We start from the raw sequence: 21,026 nt of genomic DNA, 5'->3' as shown, positions 1-21,026 counted from the left end.
TGCATCAACAAAGTATTGAGCAAAGGCTGTGAATACTAAATTTGCAACAATTTCAAAAAATCTTTTTTCACATTGTCATTATGGGGTATTGTGTGTAGAATTTTGAGAACATAAATTAATTTGATACATTTTGAAATAAGCCTGTAACATAAAGAAATGTGAAAAAAGTAAAGCGCTATGGATACTTTCCAGATGCACTGTATCTTGACACCTCTATTTTTAATAGTGTATTTTGTAAAATGTACATTTGAATTCGGTTGACTTATAGATCAGATCTACTCGGAAGTCAATTTCTGGCTCAAGCGTTTGGTGCTGCAGTTTATTCTTTGCAGATATCTTCTTTCATCATTTTGGTAGTGGCACAGTCCTTACACACAATCTAATAGAGAACCGAGCGCTGAACTTCACATTAACAGTCTCTCAGAGACTCACCGTGTTAAAGTGCACACTGCACTCCTATAAGCAAGCAGTCATTTAGCAGGCGCTTGAATCCAGAATGACTTTCAGCTTATTTATTACAGGGAAAATCCCCCTGGAGCAACCAGGGGTTAAATGCCTTCCTCACAGGCACAGTGGAGATAGTTCTCCTTCTTTACTCAAGGGAGGCCTGCAACTTTCCGACTACACACCAACAAGATGTTACAATTAAGAAGCCACAACATGCTCCTTCATTACCCTTTTCAACTTTTATCAATGTCTCAACATTCTGCGTTCTAATCAGCTCATCTCGGCATAAGTGTGCTCGCTTTAACGCATCTCTCATACACATGACTGCACATTCATAAGAGACAGCTGAATGCGCATGCAAGCACAAGCACCCTTACGTCGATGCGTACACTTGAGCACACATGTAGTGTACATTTATGCATGACAGCATCCACACATCTCGATTCCAGTCATCTAAATGCTGCTCATTTTGACAGTAATGTCTCAGAATTAGTCGGCATAACAACAATATCTATATGTCTGTGGATTTCTGCATTCCCGTGCCCTCTTAGACATACGTCTGAATTTCTCCATTGACCCTTTCTCTGTTTCTTGGGCATTTACTGTACAAGAGCAATGGGGTCAAAAATCTGCCTGTCACCATGGCAATAAACCGGTCCATTCATGCGAGCAGCTTGTCATCTCCATAGTAATGATCTGACCCTGACAGATTACTCTGCCTTAAATTCACACTCGCACAGGCAGTTATATGGCCGCATACTTCTAATATGCTGAGCCAGGGGAAATTTCTCTGCATCGCTCTTATCTTGGCTCACACACATTCCTATCGCTTAGCGGCAATATTTTTTTGCCCTCATTTTCTATTGGTGACATGGTTTGAATTCAAGACATTTTGTTTGTTAAAACACAATTTGCTGTACGACACGTTGCTTTATAAATCAGAGAAAGGGACTGTAAATCTTGCTGTTTTATTATTACTTGTGGGAGAGTTTAAGAGATTCAGTGGCATAACACACTATTTAATGCAAAAACAAATCATAATGTGAACCATACAGCTATGCTTATAGTTGATCAAATATACTGTGGCATATTCGTAATACTTTCGGAAGCACTTTCATCATTAATAAGTGCATTTTCATTTGAGTCAAAACTGGATTTTCACATTGTCCTTCACATATTTTTGATTTAGTGCCCTAGAAATTCCTTAATTCATTTTCCTTCGACCTAGTTCCTTCATTTATCAGGGGTCGCCACAGCGGAATGACCCGACAACTTATCCAGCATGTGTTTTACACAGCGAATGCCCTTCCAGCTGCAACCCAGTACTGGCTCTAGAAATATTTTGCACAATTATCAGTCTAAAAAGTGCCATTTATTCACATCTTGCAGCTGACATCAGAACAGCAAAAGCCGTGCCTAATTCAGCAATGTCTAGTTAGAGCTAGTGTTTGAATGATTCTGTAGCGTAATGTCTAAAGAGATGACAAAACATGTGATTTTGCTACCATTTTAAGATGACAAGGCTGAACGGCATGAAATGCCATCAGTCGAGAGACATTTCCTAGTATTTCTCTGTTGCAATCGGGAGTCACAATAATTAACCTATAAAAGGCCAAAGCAGCACAAACACTAGATTACTGTTGTCTTTGCAATAAGGAAAAACGCTAAACACATGTGGGCATTTCTTCTTTCTGTCTTTTTACTGAACAAGTCTGCAGTAACGAAAACAGGAGATTCATTGGAAACAAACAATGGCCAACCAAAAAGTTGTGGCCAACTCAGGGTTCTACAAAGATATGTGACTGTGTGTCTCATCTTACACTCAATACACTACAATTACTATGGTTTAAATACAGCACTACAGCAAACAAAAGATAGCTAGATTGGTTTAAAATGTCATTTACTAGTTTTATAATGATTTGATCAGCTGTAGTTAGAAATTATAAGTTTTTCTCTTCTAAGGGCTCATTATGCGGCCTCTGTCACCATCTTTTGGAAGGACATCGTCAACCATCTTTGCTTTGCTCAATGACAGGATGATGGCTGCTGACGCTCTGTATCTCAGAAATTATAAATATTTAAAATAGACACTATCCTTATAAATAAACTGCATAGTTGCAATCTAAACAACTACATTCTTGACTAAAAGCCTCAAAAGTACATTATGTTGTACAACAGCAGCAATATTTGTCAAACTGTCGTGAGTCTATTGATCTGCTGTTACTCTATGAGGGTAGAGTAATACACAGGAGTGCAGGGGCTGTACCAGTTCTGATATTGCAGAATATTGCACAGGTTGTATACAGTATTTTAAACTGAAAGCTGTAGTGACATTCATTTATTTTATTAATTTATGCTTGAAATAAAACGATTACTCTCTGAAGTATAACCTTATCACAAAATTGTAAATGTCAGTGTATAAAAGCACTGCATATTATGAATATAAAAACTATACAAATATGTAAAGATCAAGTAAAAAAAAAAGACACAATATTTTTGTAGCCTGTAGACTAGAGTATAATATTAGTCATGTAAAAAAACTATTTAATACATGTCCTTATGATTTTTCACTGAAAATGTCAAAAGAAGGGTGACGCAGTGGGTAGCGGTCTCGCCTCACAGCAAGAAGGTTGCTGGTTTGAGCCCCGGCCGGGTCAGTTGGCCTTTCTGTGTGGTGTTTGCATGTTCTCACCTTGTTTGCGCGAGTTTCCTCCAGTTTTCCCCACAAGTCCAGACATGCAGTAGATTTGTCTGTAGTGTATGTGTGTGAATGAAAATGTGTGGATGTTCCCCAGTGATGGGTTGCAGCTGGAAGAGCATCCACTGTGTAAAACATATGCTAGTAAGTTGTCGGTTCATTCCACTATGGCGACCCCAGATTAATAAAGGGACTAAGCTGAAAAGAAAATGAATGAATGAATGTCAAAAGAAAATGGATTATGGTTTAGTGCTGTGTGTTTGCTTGTGTGTGTGTGTGTGTGTGTGTGTGTGAGAGAGAGAGAGAGAGAGAGAGAGAGGGGTTTATCAGAAATATGTACAATTCACAGTCTAAATAATATAATCATTAATATAAACACATTCATAAAAATTTACAAAATTTAAAAAACAAGCTTATCATCTTTATTTGCACACCATATTTACCAAATAAATAAATAAATAAATTATGTGCCAACTTATAAAAATCAATCTGTAACCTTGCTATTAACCACTCCAGACTTTCTTTCTTGCTGGTTTGTGCTGTCCAATTGTTAACCTTTATTTTTTCGTGTTTCCAAAGCCAGTTTAGCTGATCATGTGAGAGAGAGGGGGAGAGAGGATGCAGTAGGAAAGCAAGATGAAATCAGTTAACTCTGTCATTTGTCAACACAGTGATTGGCTGCACAAAGAGCGAGAGAGAGAATAAACGCAAGAGAAGCATGCCAGAACAGACAGAAAAAAAAAGTCTATTAAAAACAATTTACCATTTAATGTCAATATCTGAATATTCAAGATCTTAAAATAATGTCAATATCCCAATATCAATATCTCAAGCTTTTACATTGACGTGAATAGAGAAGCGTCTGTTCTGAAGTCACTCCCCCTCGTCACGTCCGAGTCGCGCTTCATAGCAGCTGTGCACGTGACGAGGAAGCGAGAAACCGTTCTCAGGTCGGTAAGCAAGCAGTACACGATCACATTCTGTTAGTATCTTGACAATAACGTGCTGGTAAACGTAAAAAGCATAAGTAATCATGTCAAGCATTTCGTTTTAAGTGGTCCAGTTAAATTCAGCAGGCTATAAGCGACACATCGTATTTTCTTGCAAATCTTCCCCAAACAAGAAAGCCACAACACTCCCGTAGCAAAGACAGCATATCCATCTGTCAGCTCTGTCGGAGATTCGAGTTATATGAAGAAAACGCAGCGGTTTATAAAGCAGCAATACACCAATCATAAATCAAAGTGTTGAATTTTTGGACGGGGCTATTATCTACATGTCTAATACACTGTAAGTTAGCTACGTTAGCTTGTTGTGCTAGCTAGCCAAACTGAGAGAGACAATCCATTAGAGGAACAACAGTTTTCCTATGAAATAAACCGGGGCTTTCAGTTTTGTTTTTGTCTCATTTGTCTTGAATATATGATAATGCTGTATAAATGAAGTGCAGGTTCTCTTAATGCAAAAAACAAAACTTCAGTTTTTTTTTTTTGTGACATCTAATTGACATTTGCGTTAAGGCAGCTTTCATCTAAAACTATATTAAAGATTGTTGCTAATTACTGTGTTTTGTATTAGTTATGCATCTAGTTTTTGTTACTAATATTAAATAATGTTAATATATCATGTTGTACAGTACAGACTTATATTGGGTACAAATGGGTAAGGTAAACAAATCAATGAAGGCAAAAAAAGGACCAGCTAGATGTAACCAAGTTTTACATGAAATAAATTTGAACTAATTATCCAAATATCAATTTAATGTCAAATTAACTGTTATAAACTTGTTCTAGATCTAACATTATATAAAAACCGTGGTTATTCAGTAAATTTCAAATAATTCTGACAGACCAAATCAGTTGGATGTTATGCCCCCCCCCTCATTTGCCTGCGGGTTGGCATTGACACGTGCAATTTATAAATAAATAATCTGAGCATGCAAGCAGAATAGCATTTGTGAGACTTGCTCAGCCTCACTGTCGTGTTTAAGCAAATATGGTTTAAGATATGCTTGCTACTTGCTTGTAGTAATTCGCTAGAAACAGTTTAATGCCAACAACTATTACTATTATATCGGTTTAATGCTTATTATTACCATTAAAGGAACGTTTCCTGGAAAAATTTACATTTTATAATTAGGGTTTAGAGTAACTATTAATTTTTTTTTGTCTTATTAACATTTAAAAAAAAAAAATTTTGTGTTGGATAAAAGAACATTTTAAGTGAACTTTCTGTATTGGAATCAGGGTTCAACGCTAAAGATTTTTTCTACTGGCCCAATTGGTTCCAATATTAGTTTAGATTTTTTCTTGCCCTTCCAAAATTTTCACTGGCTCAACCAAAAAAAGAGTTAATAGGTATTTAATAGTGACATATTTAAAATAAAGTGTCAAAAAATGTCTGTGAATTGCTAATTTTAATATCTTTTGAAAAAGTTAATAAATGTATAATGAGTGAAATTCAAAGTGTTATGCAAACAAAAAGCAGTAAGGAAAATGTGCAGCTATTTAGTTGCAGTTCTAAATTAAACGTGGTTGACTTACCATACTGACGGCAAACTGCAAAACATTGCTTCATTGTTTTCCATTTTGTTCCATGTTGTAGTCACTTAAATGTCTGCTTCTAAGACGTTAGAAAGAGGTTTTCTTTCGGCTTCATAATTTGATGTTGCTGCTATGCTACAGTGTGTTCGCTGTAATGGTTATTAACAGGTTATGGAAAAAACAACATGCTCACTTTATCCAATCAGATATGAGGAACTAAAAGCAATATGGTGTTTACAACATCACAGAGAAGGTAGCATGTTTCCTAATTCTAAGACAGTGTTTGGACACAACTGACAAATAGCTGCAGGCAAATGAAACTTTAATGATAAGGCTGCACTGGCCCAATCAGGCCAGTAACTATCTGCCTACTGTCCCGAGCATCTCGCACACTGGCCCCGGGCCATCAGGCACTTCTTATTGTTGAGCCCTGGTTATACTGATAATGAAAAACATGATTGATTTGTTTTTTGTCTTTTACAGATTTTTTTTTCAATGATTGATGTCACCAAACTTGAGTTCAAAGGATGAACAGGGGCCGGGGAGTGAGGAAAAGAAATGCACCAGAAAAAGCAAGCATCCTCGAAACCTGTGATGAGGAGATTCGTGCAGAAGTTGCCCAGCTCTTCAACAAGGTCAGAAGTTATGTTCCACCTGAAGGGGAGAAATGGACGTTGCCTGACCCAAACGTGGTGCTCTGCGATCCTCACGTGAGTCACCCACGTTTGCAGGCTCTGAAACATTCTCTAAATGAAGTCAAGAATCAGCTCAGCGATAAAGATCTGTCAGTATGGCACCAGCACACTTGTTTCACCAACCGAGCAGGCACTGTTACCTCCCACCTTCGCTCTACGACCAATGCAGAGCTCTGCACTCAGGCTTGGGCCAAGTTCTATGAGATCTTAGGCACTTTTCAACTTCTGCCTGACAGCGCATTGAAGACTGGTGAGTTGAACTCTATACACCTGTGCGAAGCTCCTGGTGCCTTCATATCAGCTCTGAATCACTTCCTCAAGACCAGCGGCCTGCACTGCGACTGGAACTGGATTGCCAACACTCTAAATCCATACTACGAAGCCAACGGACGTGGTTGCACTATTACCGATGACAGACTCATCGTACACACTCTGCCTTGGTGGTTCTTCGGATCCGACAACACAGGTGACATAATGCTTCAGAAGCATCTGCTGGAACTGCCGAGATTTGTGAGCAACATGCGCAGTGTTGATTTGGTTACAGCAGATGGAAGCTTTGACTGTCAGGGAGACCCAGGGGAGCAGGAAAGATTAGTTGCTCCGCTACAACATTGCGAAGCCATTTGTGCGCTGCTGCTGTTAGGAACTGGAGGCTCATTTGTCCTAAAGATGTTCACACTTTTCGAACACTCATCTGTCTGCCTGCTGTATCTCCTCGCCTGCTGCTTTCGCTCCGTGAACATCTTCAAGCCAGGCACCAGCAAGTCTGGAAACTCAGAATTGTATATAGTGTGCTTGGACTATCAGGCCAAAGAACAAATTCGGCCATTGCTCTCAAAGTTAATCCGTAATTATGGACCAGACTTGGCATCCACAGCGTCGCTCTTTCCCCGTCGCTGCATTCCAGACTCCTTTTTAAGTCAGCATGAAGAGATATGCACTTTTTTCCAAGCATTGCAAGTCAACACTATTCAGGAGAACCTCAGGCTTTTCGTATGCATGAGCACAGAGCAGCGCAGGCGATTGGAGCAGCTCAGGGAATACGCTGCAGAGTTTTATACTAAACGGTTCAGTGTTCAATACCTCCCTCGGAAAAGCTGGGTTTGTAGAGGCGGCGTGGTTAGATGGGTAAAAGTTTGTGAGCGGAAGCAAATGGGCTCTTTAAATCAGCGCAAGGAGATGGAGCTTCAGGGATGGAAGCAGCGTCTTGCCCAAGGAAATTATGGGCCGTTCATAGAGAAGCATCTTGTTGCAGCAGAAGGATGTGAGGTTGTACTCAATGGCCCATTGGACGAGTGCGATTTGGGAGCCTGGTTTGCCCTTGAGGGAGCTGCCCTACCGAAAGTCTGCAGTTCCACCTTCTGTGATCAAGAAATGCTAGACTTTCTGAATGAAGCTCTGGAAGGGAACCTGCGGGTCAAAACAGTGAACTGGTCCCTCAAAGCCTTGCCAACATGCAGCTCCTGCAGCTCTGACTCCCCTGTAAGCATCTTATCTGAGATATGCAGTCATCCGGATGTGACATCTTGTTTGGTGCTGGGTAGCCAGTCTTGGTGTGACGACAAACTAACAGGCGTTCGAATCCAGCCTGAGTTTTTGCAAGGACCCTCTTATTGTGGGGTGCAGAACGTCACAATGCATGATGGACAACCAGACTATCAACTCGAGCTTCTGAATGCTGTCCTGTTCGCTCTACAGAAGCAGGATCAGGGCTCAACCCTGGTGATTCCCTTAAGTTCTGCGTTGACACGCTTCACCTCTGGACTGGTTTTCACACTCCACCTGTGCTTCCGTTACATCACATTCCGATGCTTGTCTGGTTGGCCTCCCGCTGCTCTGGTTTGCATGGGTTTCTCTCCACCTTCAGCCTTACCCAGCCTTCTGGACTTTCTCCAGAATGTAATGGAGAAGATGAAGAAAGTTAAACTGGGAAGGCAGGTTCTGCAGTTTGTGCCTTTAGAGGAACTTCTCAGAGGGGAATTACCTCACTTCTTGTCTTCCTTCAATACAGCTGTGATCCGCCAGCAGCTGCATATGCTAATACAGCTTGATCAGAGCACATAATGCTAGCCCAGCATGGCTTTATCCTCTGGAAGAACTTATCATTTCGAGTATATTCATCATAATCATGCCTCAGTTTGCTTAGATTGAAGACATAGCCTCGGTTGTGCTAGTGCCACGGTGGACATTTAGGTTGTATTGGAACACAGATTTCCCCCATTTTAGATATTTACACTGGGGAGGATCTCTTTCTTTAACTTTGAATGTGCTGCATATGACTGGGATTTTCTTTATAGATATATTTATGTAAGAGCATGTGCAGTTCAACATTTTTTATTCTAATATTTATATTTGTTGCCTAGGGCTTTTTTATACACTAAAGTTCTTGAGTTGACTCAAATTGTCTGTCCTGCCTGATTTATTAAAACCCTTTCTTTATGGGCATATAAAGTGTTTTCATCACAATATGTAGATGTTGTCTTAAATAACAACTAATTGAAGCTGTTGTGATGTGGGATAGTTCACCCAAAAAATTTAATTTACTCATTAAGCCACCCTCAAGTGGTTCCAAACCTTTATGGGTTCCCTTTTTCTGTTGACGGTGTATCCGCCGGGACTTAAAATGTCTTAAATTTCAAAAACAAAATTTTAGGCCTTAAAAATTACTTTTAAATTTAAATTTGCCTTAAATTTTGCCTTATTGCCTTAAATTTACTGAAATATTGTGTTGTATGTCTTATATCATTTTAAACAGGACTTAATTTTCCTCTGTCTAAGTGCAGCTATATCTAATCGGGCCGACATCCATCCAATCACCAACAATCCATCTTAATAAAATTAGGGAAGGAAAACTAAAAACAATTACACAATTCCTCATGATAATAACAGAGCAGTATATCGCTTTATGTTATCTTCCATTCATACATAAAACTATTACAAAAGTAAGGGGGAGACATAATATTTATACATAGCCATGAAACTTTATATAGGTTATAGGTTTCCAACATTTTTTAAAATAACTTTTGTTGTTCAACAGAAGGAACTCAAACAAGGTAGTGATAAATGAAGGTTGAATAAATGATGACAGAATTCTCAATTTTGAGTGAACTATCCCTTTAAATGTATATAACTGTGTACTTTATTTATTAAAAACTTTAGTCATTTACCATTGTAGAAAATCATTTTCCAACAAAAGTGCTTTTTAGGAGTCTACACTGTTAAAAATATCTGTTAATCTGTTAATTAACTCTACAGTTTAACAAAGTGACTTATTGACATTTTAGTAGTTTGAAATAATGTATAGAGAAATAAGTCTGTACAATAACAGAAAATGTACTGGCAGTTTATTACAAGGTTTTTATACCATAATATACAACAGCAACCCAGACAACAGATCCCTTTAAACTATTACAAATATTAAAGGTGCTGTATGTATGCTTTTGACACTTCTAAAGCATAAAAATACCTTAATATGTTTGCAGCTATTTAAGAAACATGACAAGTGAACATTCTTGTTTATCTGAAAAACAATGCTGAAGTCAGTAGTTTTGCTTTAAAAATGTGTGTTCTATGCCGGAAAGCTGCCTTTTGGTTCTTTTAACCCGCCTAATACCAGTTTAGCCAATTATATTTTAGCACCCTGGGTTGCCTTGGTGAAAAACAGAATGTTTCATTAATTGATTCATTAATTAATTCATTCATTCAGAAATGTTCTCAAAGCATGCGCTCATGACCAAAATGCAACCTCTGGTGGACAGTAGTAGACTCTAAAATAAGACGCAGATTCAGAGTTCCACATGAGGTTTTTAATTAGCAAATAATATAAATATTACCAGTGTAAACAGGTGAGCAGGTTACATTGTAACCTCGTGTCCTAACAATGTGCTACCTGAAGAGATTTGCAGTGATAAACAATTTGGCTGTTTGCACTAGACGAAACACGACAGAAATGTAAATACAGCCATTCAGAAGCACAGAATATGCACTCACTCAAGAAATAGTAAGGTTTAAATCTAATTAATACATGTTAAACTTCTTTAACATTATTAAATGTACATGCTGAATATGTGTTGGTTTTGAGTCACAGTTCTAAAGTATAATTTCAAACGGTTTATTTAATCTTTAAGATCTGAGCCTAAGGTAAACTGTCTGCTCTGGCTGCATAATGGCATTTAAATTCACATTATTTGCATTTAACACTGAATAAAGCACATGAGGTGTATCTGAGGAGATCAGTTTATCATGTTGCAAAAAAAAAAAAAAGACATTTCTAAAATATCAATTTGAGGAGTTCGTTAGAACAGAAACTCCTTTTAATATGTAGAATATTCCTTCTATCGTGTGCTTTGTATCGTTGCTTTTATTTAGAACACGGTTTAAATCAGCCTTGTTGGTCCTTAATCTGGCAACCTGTGCTTGCGTTTGTTTTTTTTCCAGGAATGCAATACCTAGTTCAACCACTGGGTGTCAAACTTACATACTGCACATTCAACAAAATTAACTTTTCCCAACTTTTCAAGGTTTAAAGCTGTTTGAAGGAAGATCAAGGTCCCATAATGCAACTCAAAAGCATAAATATGGCAGAAAATAAAACATGAATCCCAAATATTGAGGGTATGATTACACTTTACAATAAGGTTTTGCTTGTTAGCATCAGATCTAGCACAGTACTATACATATTTACTCATTTTAACCTCATACTTGTACAACATTTATTTCTTTACATAAAACATTTGTTAGATTATAGTATGGTCCGAAATTAATATCCTATACTTGTTTCCAAGTGTTAATTGGTGTATATCTGGCCAACAAAATTCAGCTTGGTATGCCTTTTCTCTGCTTTTTCTTAATTAAACATTGTGCTATGTTCACCACTCCAAGTAAAAAGGGGGTTTTTACGTAACAGCTGAGTCTGAGCCAAGGGCTATGTTATCTGAGTTATACATTTTTTATGTTGGCAGATGTGATTCCGGTTGAGTGATCCAACAAAAGACTGCCACATCTGCCATATTTTCTGACCAGCATGTGTTTATGGAAATGTCCACGAATATGCGAAGAAGAAGCACCGTCTTGTGTCTCATGAAGGTAACTGTTTTTGCACGTGTCTGACAAGTGCTTCTGTGAAAGTTCTCTTAACGCGGCCACTCAGGGAATATGTTGTCTGCTCGTTTGTTTGATGTGAGGGACTTGGTTCTTATTAACCGTGATTATTTTTAGCACAGGGTGGATTTCTGCACAGCAAGAGTGAGGGTTGTGTTCTCGCATCTGCATTTGATCAGTAGATTTACACTAATCTCCCAACATATTCAGCAGTTTCCTCCCTTTTCCATGTACACACAAATAGTGGAAGACAGCAGACGTTCTAGTTTATAGACATTAAACTTCTGAGCAGCAACTTGATGTCTAAAGACTGACAATGGTTTAACTAGCAATTTAAAAATAGGAAATGCCAAGCCTATAGCCTTACAAACACAATGCCACAGTAGACAGCTAACCGAAAACTGTAAATACAAGTCTTCTAAGCTTAGTAAAGTCATGGCCTGTCATGCAAATCCTTGTTTCTTATTATGTTTTGTTCACTTCAGATATACCTGATATGATAAGCTTTAGAAGTAGTGGCAGGGAAAAAAGTAAACAAACTATAAAATTGTATTTTGTGTAGCAATCTTTACTTGAAAAACTGCTGCAAAATATATATATTTTAATTTATTTTATTGCTAACACACAATATTTTAAATAATTTAGCGCAATTTCCCAAACCATTCGTTTCATTCTCACAATACAAATTCCCCTGAGAAACCCTGACCTGCTTACTCACACGTTATCATTAGCTCACATTTTTTCCTGCAGGTCTACTAAAAGCCTTGTTCTATCTCAGAAATGTTTACTCCAACGGCACCATACCCTTCTCTCATCCCCCATTTTGCACTACTATTTATCATCTACATTTACATAGTATATCTTGTATATATCTCCCGTTCTACCTTAGAACTGTTTACTCCACCTCACCCTACCCCCCCCGTCTCATCTCCTATTTTGCACTGTTTATCGTCTAGTTGTTTCTACTGTAACTTGTTTAGTGTGATTTATACTGATAGGATATACTTGTATGTGTGCACAGAGTAATGAGATGCACTTAATCTCATCGCACATGTGTTTAATTTGCAATTGGTGTACAGTGGCAATAAAAGGCTTCTATTCTATTTTAAAAACAGCCCTCATTTTGCTCAGGGTTAATATGTTCTCATTCACAAAACACAATACAGTTCAATCAGAATTTCAGGAAAATTTAAATATGATCACAGAGGTTTGTGCATTGGAAAATGCACTGGAGAAAGAATCATTTACAGGGGTTTTTATGCTACACAATTACATTACACAATAAGACTACACACTAGAAGAGTGCTTAGTAAGGTATAAAGTCAGAAATTGTTATATTGGGATGACATTTGGCTGAAAGTGCAGAAAATGCTACATTTATCAATTTACAGACTGTATATAGACTTATTATTTTTTACTGCATAGTAATTAACTATGATTTGTGTCCTCACACTCAGTTGCAATGACTCAGATAATTTAGTAACTTAATAAAGTCATCTGGAATGGCAAAGAAAACGGGACTCCCAGAGTTCATCAAGATTCTTGGGATTCATCTTCAATGCCTCCTCCATCTTATCCCAGACATGCTCAATAATGTTCATATCTTGTGACTGGGCTGGCCAATCCTGGAGCACCTTGACCTTCTTTGCTTTCAGGAACTTTGTTGTGGAGGCTGAAGCATGAGAAGGAGCGCTATCCTGCTGAAGAATTTGCCCTCTACTGTAGTTTGTAATGTAATGGGCAGCACAAATGTCTTGATAGCTCAGGCTATTGATGTTGCCATCCACTCTGCAGATCTCTCGCACTCCCTCAAACTGAATGTAACCCCAAACCATGATTTTTCCTTCACCAAAATTGACCAATTTCTGTTAGAATCTTGGGTCCATGTGGGTTCCAATAGGTCTTCTGCTCTATTTGTGATGATTGGGATGCCGTTCAACAGATGATTCATCAGAAAAATCTACCTTCTGCCACTTTTCCAAATGATCAACTAAAAGTCAATTTGTTGCTTTTACAACTGGGATCGACGACAAGATGTTTGTCTGTAATAGGCTTCCAAAATCTCAGTCTTGTATTTGATAGTATTTCACTTTTTTCAAAATACTCAGTTTCTCAATATTTTTAAGTGTTTTGAATTTTAATAGTTTAGGAAAGTAGGTTTTGTGGATTATCTGATGACAAATATTGATGCTTACAAAGGAAAATATATATATTTTTTGACAAAAATATTCTGTTATGACAGTTTGAGATTCTGTCTTTTGTGTTAGCATTCAAGAGAAACTAATGTTAAAACAACAATCATGATTCAACTGATTCCCTGTTTTGTTAGCCTGACTAAAACGAACATAAATACCCAGAAATCCTCAGTATAATGGGACACGACTGCTGTTAAACCTCTGAGCACAGTTATTAACATATATAGGATGTCGAATTTAATGTAACAAGAGCTATGAATACAATCTCACACACACTAGAATAAATTTAGCATAATATGCAGAAGTGAAGCGGCCACCTGCCATGCGGGCCTTTAGTGGTTTCTAAACTGTCAGGACTATGGACAGACTCACAGCCGGAGTGGGATTTCCATAATGTTTCTCCCTCAGCCTCATTAAAGCATGTCTATTAGCAACTATCAGCTTAATTTCTTTTTCTATGAACACACATTTTCCTAAAAGAATTCCGTAATAGTAAAGTGACACACTTTTTTGATCACGCAAAAAAATATTATGTCACTAATAGCTGTCCAGCATATGAGATTATTCACAATAATATCTCTCGCTGAAATCTTGACATATGCCACACATGCAGTATTTAATCCACCACTCTTAAAGCCTCTTTCTAATGTCACTCTCTTTTTTTTTTAATCTAGAGGAATGAAATGCATTATGAGTCCAGCTTTAAACCGATCTGAGACCTGCCAGGGTAAACCTCCATAACTCTATGGTCTCAGCACTGAGTTAGCTAGGATGTATGCCAAGACATTGATTCATTAAACTAAGTGTTTTATTTTGTAAAGTGTTTCAATAATTCATGCAACCCTTCTTCTTTTTTCCCCCTTTTTCTTATCAGATGTTGGTCATGTATGCAGAGCTGCGTTAGTCAGAAGGTAAGATCCAAGTAAGTCATGTTCATCTGGACAGAATCTTCTCTTTTCACACGCAATTTTCCAGACAGTATAAATATATGCATCCTCTATATCACTGTCTCCAAAAGTGTGTGTTCCTGGGAAAAACTGGCCAACTGTAATTTGGAAAGCTACATTGAAAAGCAATGTGTGTGTGTGTGTGTGTGAGGACGCATCCATTACAATTAGGACTTGAGCCTGAGCACTCTGAATGGCACATACACTGAGCTTTTGTTTAGTCAGCACACATCCTTTCAAAAGAAAGACTAGATTGAACCTTTTAAGCTTTGTTGTTTAAACTCAGAGGAATTAATTAAGAACTCAGTCTTAAATCTCCCACAATTCAACTTATCTCTCTTTTCCGTCTCTGTCTTAATTAGCTGTGCATTGCCTGCTGCACTGCACTCTTAAATAAAGGCTTTAACGATTTTTTTGTGGCAGTGTTGCCATAGAAGAAGCATTTTCACAAATGCTTAATATGAAGAAAATATTTCATTTTGGCTTTTATTCACATTCATGGATTGATCTGAAAATATAAACAAATATAAAGCTCATCTATACCTGCTTAATGCATTGATGAAAAATAGCAAACCTCATTGGTTCTAGCTTCTGTGACCAAATTTACATGCTGTAAGCATTGTTTGTTGATCAATTTTTGTCTGTAAACCGAAGCTTAAATTAATTAGTCAATCTCATCAAGCGTTCATATCTCTTCAGGAGAGTAAATCACTCGATTCATATGAATTTAATTTGTATTTAATTACATTTAAAAGTGTGAAGAGTGCACAATGCTAATCTAACTGAGACTTGTCACTGCATTTACATACTGTTGCTCTTGTGGGGATTTGAAGTGCTTTTCTTATTCTCATTTGTAAATAGTTTTGGGTAATATTGTATAAACGTAAATGTAAAGTAAATGATGACAGATTTAGCATTTATGGGTAAACTCGGCAGAATCATTTGTTAAAAGTACAAATTGAGATCAAACCTTTCTTTTTTTTCCTCCTGAGACCCAAAGGATTTTTTCTTTTTTTTCTGTGATTTCCTACATCCTTTGCGTTAAAAAAAAGAAAAATTTAGAGTTTTTACATTTTGTTTTCATTTTTGATTTTACAGCATGTCCACAGTAGTGGACTACAGGACCATTTTAGATCCAAACGACCGCCACTCAGACAACAAAACTGTACAGGATATGGCTGTAAAGGGATAATAATCCAATATTAATTTAACAAAAACAAAACAAAAGCCATTTTTTTCCTTTTGTATTGAAATTCCTGAAAAAGTTTAGTCTGAAAGAGAGCCGAACTCAAAAAAACAAAGACTTTTTTGTTCATCGCAAAATATTTAACATAAAAGCGATTAAAACTGATTGTCATTCTCTAATTGTCTCTAATTCTCTAATTGTCAGACTCTAAATCAGAGTCTCCCTCAACTATCTTATAAAAAATCCTCCCTGCTTCAGTTCTGCCCCTACAACATCCAGTCATTAATTGCATTAAGATGGTCTTGGTGTCCACTATAGTGGACATTTAAAAAAGGATGATTTTTTGAAACACAAACAAGATAACAGCTTTGAAAGCTAAATGTATTGTTCCTGACAATTTGATAATCAAATATATATGTAATATTTATTCATTCATTCATTTTCTTTTCGGCTTAGTCCCTTTATTAATCTGGGGTTGCAACAGCGGAATGAACCACCAACGTATCCAGCAGGTTTTACGCAGCAGATTCTCTTCCTGCTGCCACACCTCTCTGGGAAAATATATGTAATAATAATAGTAAAAAAGCATTTAAAAAGATAAATTTTACATACCTCTCTCTGTCACACAACCAGCGATCGCTTCCCAGAGGATCGCTGGTTCTCACACAAACTCTCATGACTACATTTCCGCATTTCCCAGGACTACATTTTCATACATGCACTGCTCCCAAACACGCACGCCTGCTCATTCATCTATCCTGATTGCAATCACCAGCTGGACCTTGTTCACAGACTGATATCCCTCCATTCATAAGCCACTCTCTCACGCTACCAGTTTGCCGAGTCTTGTTTTCCCAGTGTGACATTACGAAGCGTTTCTCCCTGTCTTGTTTCTCTGTGTTTAGATCCTAGCCTTGCATTCCTAGTGATCCTGTTTAGCCGCCTGCCTTTCGACCTTTTGCCTGTGTATATCGACTATGATTCTGGACTGTCTATACATACCCGTTTGCACCTGATTTGACCATTGCTTGCCTGCATTGAATAAACCTGCATATTGGGTCTTACCTCCTGTTGTCCTCTGTCATTCCACCCAGCCGTGGTAACACTCTCCTTCCCATAAAATGTGCTTTTTTGTATGTCAGTGCCATTTTGAATGCAGTGTAAGAAGTGGTTCCTAGCATGCCAGCCAATCAAATCACCTATCACTAGAAAGCCCAGGATGTCCTCTGAACAGTACAACAGGACTTGACAGAGTATCTCAAAAAGAATTCATAGAAAATTCATGAAAACACAATGTCCACTACTGAGGACACAGGTCAATGGGGGAAGGAGGAGGGGGGGGGGTCTCAGGAGGATATCAAGAACTACTTTTATACAGCTATATGGGGAAAAATTAAGAGATCATTTGACAATTCTCAGTGTCTCTGAATGATTATTTTTAGCTGAGATTTTGAGTAAAATGAAACTACTGATGATAGATATAATTTAAAATAAAAATTGAGACATTTAATAACATTTTAAGAATAAATTACCAAAAAAGTGCCATGCTTTTCCAAATTTTCAATCCCAAGATCAGGAATCAATGGACTTGACTTTGAGAATCGTTTCCTCAATGTTGTGATTCTTTTCCAATTTTTATAGACCCCCCACCAGTAGTAAATAAGCTAAAAGAAAGCTCAAGCACATAACGTTTATTGTATACAAGTTGCTCTAACACATCGAGTGCCAAATAGAAATGATTGAAAAAAATCAAGTAGAATTATATTTTAAATGAAAATGAGATAAACCATGTCATGCACCTTTTTATGTATTAAGAGTGGAGCTTAAAATCTTCTGTTGTGGACAATAATTTCAACGTGTATGCTAAAGCCATTTATAAAGTTTGTACAACAAAAACATGTAAATATGTGTGCATTATATTATAGAAATTATATATTACAGAAAAAAGTTCATTCGTTTATGAATTTTCTTTTCGGCTCAGTCCCTTTAATAATCTGAACCGCCAACTTATCCAGCATATGTTTTATGCAGTGGATGCCCTTCCAGCTGCAACCCATCACTAGGAAACATCCATGCACTCTCATTCACACACACACACACACTCTTACACTACGAGCAATTTTAGCATACCCAAATCACCTGTACCACGTTTTTAGACTTGAGGGAAACCAGAGCACTCGGAGGAAACCCATGCGACACAGCCCAGGCTCAAACCAGCAACCTTCTTGCTGTGAGGCGAACATGCTACCCACTGCGTTACCACGTTGCCATTACTGAAAAAGTCAATAACATTTTTAAATGAATCGAACTGAATGAAAGGTAATCAGCAGTACACATTTATATAGCCTATTATTTAGATATTTCAGCATGATACAGTATAACCAGCTGTTAAAAATAACGAAATGGTAAGTGAACCGTGAATATGGTTACTTGAATCAATTCATTGAACAAACCATCTGAACCTGTTAGTGGAAATGGATCTGATCATTATTAGCAAGTGACCTCTGTTCGGTATTAGCAAGAGAGAGTCAAATTATTAATTAGTTCATTGTAACTGAAAAGAGAAGTCGATTCCACTTATTGATGCCTCCAAATCAAGAAATTGATTCTTTTTGGAATCAGCTTCCAGCCCTAATGTTTTCAGACATGTATTCATTTACAGATGTTTTAACTTTCAGAAGTAAGATCATTATCATATAGAGTAACACTGGCTTTTGACCACCAAAACTGAAAAAAAAGCTTACTCTGTTCAGTTGTTGTTTTCTGAAATAAAAACAAGTTTAAGACATTTGTAAGAAATGTTATCAGACCTTTATAGAATAAAACAAATATTAACATAATAGTCAAACCCATTCCTGTAATAAATCCAGAGAAACAGAGAATATTCTAATGGTCTGAACATGTAGATGGGTTGCTGACATGATGCTGCATTTCACTGTTAAATGACATAAATGAATATAATTAGTGTAGTCATCATTTAAAATTTGATAAACAATAAATAAAAATATGCAAATATTTAAATAAATAAGTAAATAAATCCATAAATCCCTGCATAAATAAGTAATATGCAAATAAATAAATAGATTTCTATTAAAATCCACAAATTCCTGCATAAATAAATATATAAATAATTAATAGTGTGGGCAGGTAAATAATTTATTCAAAGTACACATCTTCGAACTCTCTACTTAAAATGAGCAAATCTATGAGGACAAGTGGCAAACAAACTCAAAAATGGTGTTTACATAATAAAAAATGCATTTTTACTGCATATTTGTCAGCTACACACATTAGTGACTGTGATCAGAACTATTTATTTACTTAAACAGTAAAAATAGAGGTCATCCTGTCCTATTCGAAACACCGGGTGACTACTAAAAGCGTGAGGCTATAGAAGTTGTTTGGGAGCTTTATTTTTAAGAGTGTGCACTGTCCATGCATGAGTTTAAGCTGGAGATGTCTTTGGCTGTGCGTGTCTTAGCTTTGCTGAGTGTGAGAATTGAGATGGTCACCAATGCAGCAGGGCGTGCTTTAATGTTGGTGACATCATGCTCATCACAGACCACAAGACAGCAGTACGGCAGACGTGGCACAGCTTAATCTGGCCTTTGGAGAGGATCAAGTGCATTCTGCATGTGTTCAGAACTCTACATTGACTAAAACTCTATTATCTCTTACATCAGATGAACAGCATTCTGCATATGTGGGTACATTTTTTTTTGCAGATGGCATTGGATATCTGATTCTAGAGAGATGCTGCTTTTTTGAGCTCTCTTACTGGACATGAGCCAATCTGTTGCATCAGATCATGTTTTGTGGCAGTCATCACTATCACTTGGGTGGATTAGGAGAAATCTGGTTGTACAGCAGTGTTTTGGGCTAATGTTGGAATTACTGCATCTGGTCATTATTTGCATGCAGATGTTTTTTTCTGTTTTGAATTTATCTAATGCCATTTTAATTTTGAAAATGTCGAAATTTCATTCAGTAAAGCTAAAGCGAGTTCAACAATTTTTTAAAGAAATAATCTTATTCGACGAGGATGCAATACACTGATCAAAAGACTTACATTGCTAACAGCCAGTTTTATTTCAAGTTTCTACAATTTTAAACTTCATATTGATCCAAAGCATTTTCTACAAAAATACTAATCTACATAGCTGTTATGGTATTTATATACATTCACCGGCCACTTTATTAGGTACACCTGTCCAACTGCTCATTAACGCAAATTTCTAGGCAGCCAATCACATGGCAGCAACATAGTCAAGACGATCTGCTGCAGCTCAAACCGAGCATCAGAATGGGGAAGAAAGGTGATTTAAGTGACTTTGAATGTGGCATGGTAGTTGTTGCCAACCAGGCTGGCCTGAGTATTTCAGAAACTGCTGATGTACTGGAATTTTCATGCTCAACCATCTCTAGGATTTACAGAGAATGGTCGGGAAAAAGAGAAAATATTCAGTGAGCGGCAGTTCTGTGGGCGCAAATGCCTTGTTGATGCCAGAAATCTGAGGAGAATGACCAGACCGGTTTAAGCTGATAGAAAAGGCAACAGTAACTCGTTACAAACCGAGGTATGCAGAAGAGCATCTCTGAACGCACAACACGTCCAACCTTGAGGCAGATGGGCTACAGCAGCAAAAGACCATACCAAGTGCCACTCCTACAGGTCGTACAGGCTCACCTAAATTGGACAACAGAAGGCTGGAAAAACATTGCCTGGTCTGATGAGTCTCGATTTCTACTGTGACATTTGGATGGTAGGGTCAAAACTTAGTGTCAACAACAGCAATGGATCTATCCTGCCTTGTATCAATGGTTCAGGCTGATGGTGGTGGTGTAATGTGTTGGGGATATTTTCTTGGCACACTTTGGGCTCATTAGTACCAATTGAGCATCGTGTCAGTGCCACAGCCTACGCGAGTATAGTTGCTGACCATGTCTTTCCCTTTATGACCACAGTGTCCCCATCTTCTGATGGCTACTTCTAGCAGGATGATGCACCATGTCATAAAGCGAGAATCATCTCAGACTGGTTTCTTGAAAATGACAATGAGTCCACTGTACTCAAATGGCCTCCACAATCACCAGAACTCAATCCAATTGAGCACCTTTGGGATGTGGTGGAACAGGAGATTAACATCATGGATGTGCAGCCGACAAATCTGCAGCAACTGTGATGCTATCATGCCAATATGGACTAAAATCTCTG

The 21,026-nt window shown here is 37.5% G+C and overlaps 1 protein-coding gene across 2 annotated transcripts; it reads left to right on the top strand.

The window, feature by feature from the left end:
* The first annotated feature begins 4,012 nt into the window (after positions 1-4,012).
* On the top strand, positions 4,013-8,828 carry cmtr2 (cap methyltransferase 2). 2 transcript variants are annotated; one of them, NM_213433.1, is given in 2 exon segments: positions 4,013-4,095; positions 6,172-8,828. In NM_213433.1, a coding segment is annotated over 1 exon segment (2,232 nt). In that variant the 5' UTR covers positions 4,013-4,095; positions 6,172-6,215; the 3' UTR covers positions 8,448-8,828.
* The last annotated feature ends 12,198 nt before the right edge of the window (positions 8,829-21,026 follow it).

This window comes from Danio rerio, chromosome 7 (assembly GCF_049306965.1).
Source record: "Danio rerio strain Tuebingen ecotype United States chromosome 7, GRCz12tu, whole genome shotgun sequence".
Lineage (NCBI taxonomy): Eukaryota > Metazoa > Chordata > Actinopteri > Cypriniformes > Danionidae > Danio > Danio rerio.
The sequence above is the reverse complement of the archived record's forward strand: the minus strand, read 5'-3'. Positions and strand labels throughout refer to the sequence as shown.

Bases quoted from the DNA above. Each gene is read 5' to 3' on its own strand.
- cmtr2 (XM_073906373.1), top strand. From the start codon at position 6,216: ATGAACAGGGGCCGGGGAGTGAGGAAAAGAAATGCACCAGAAAAAGCA.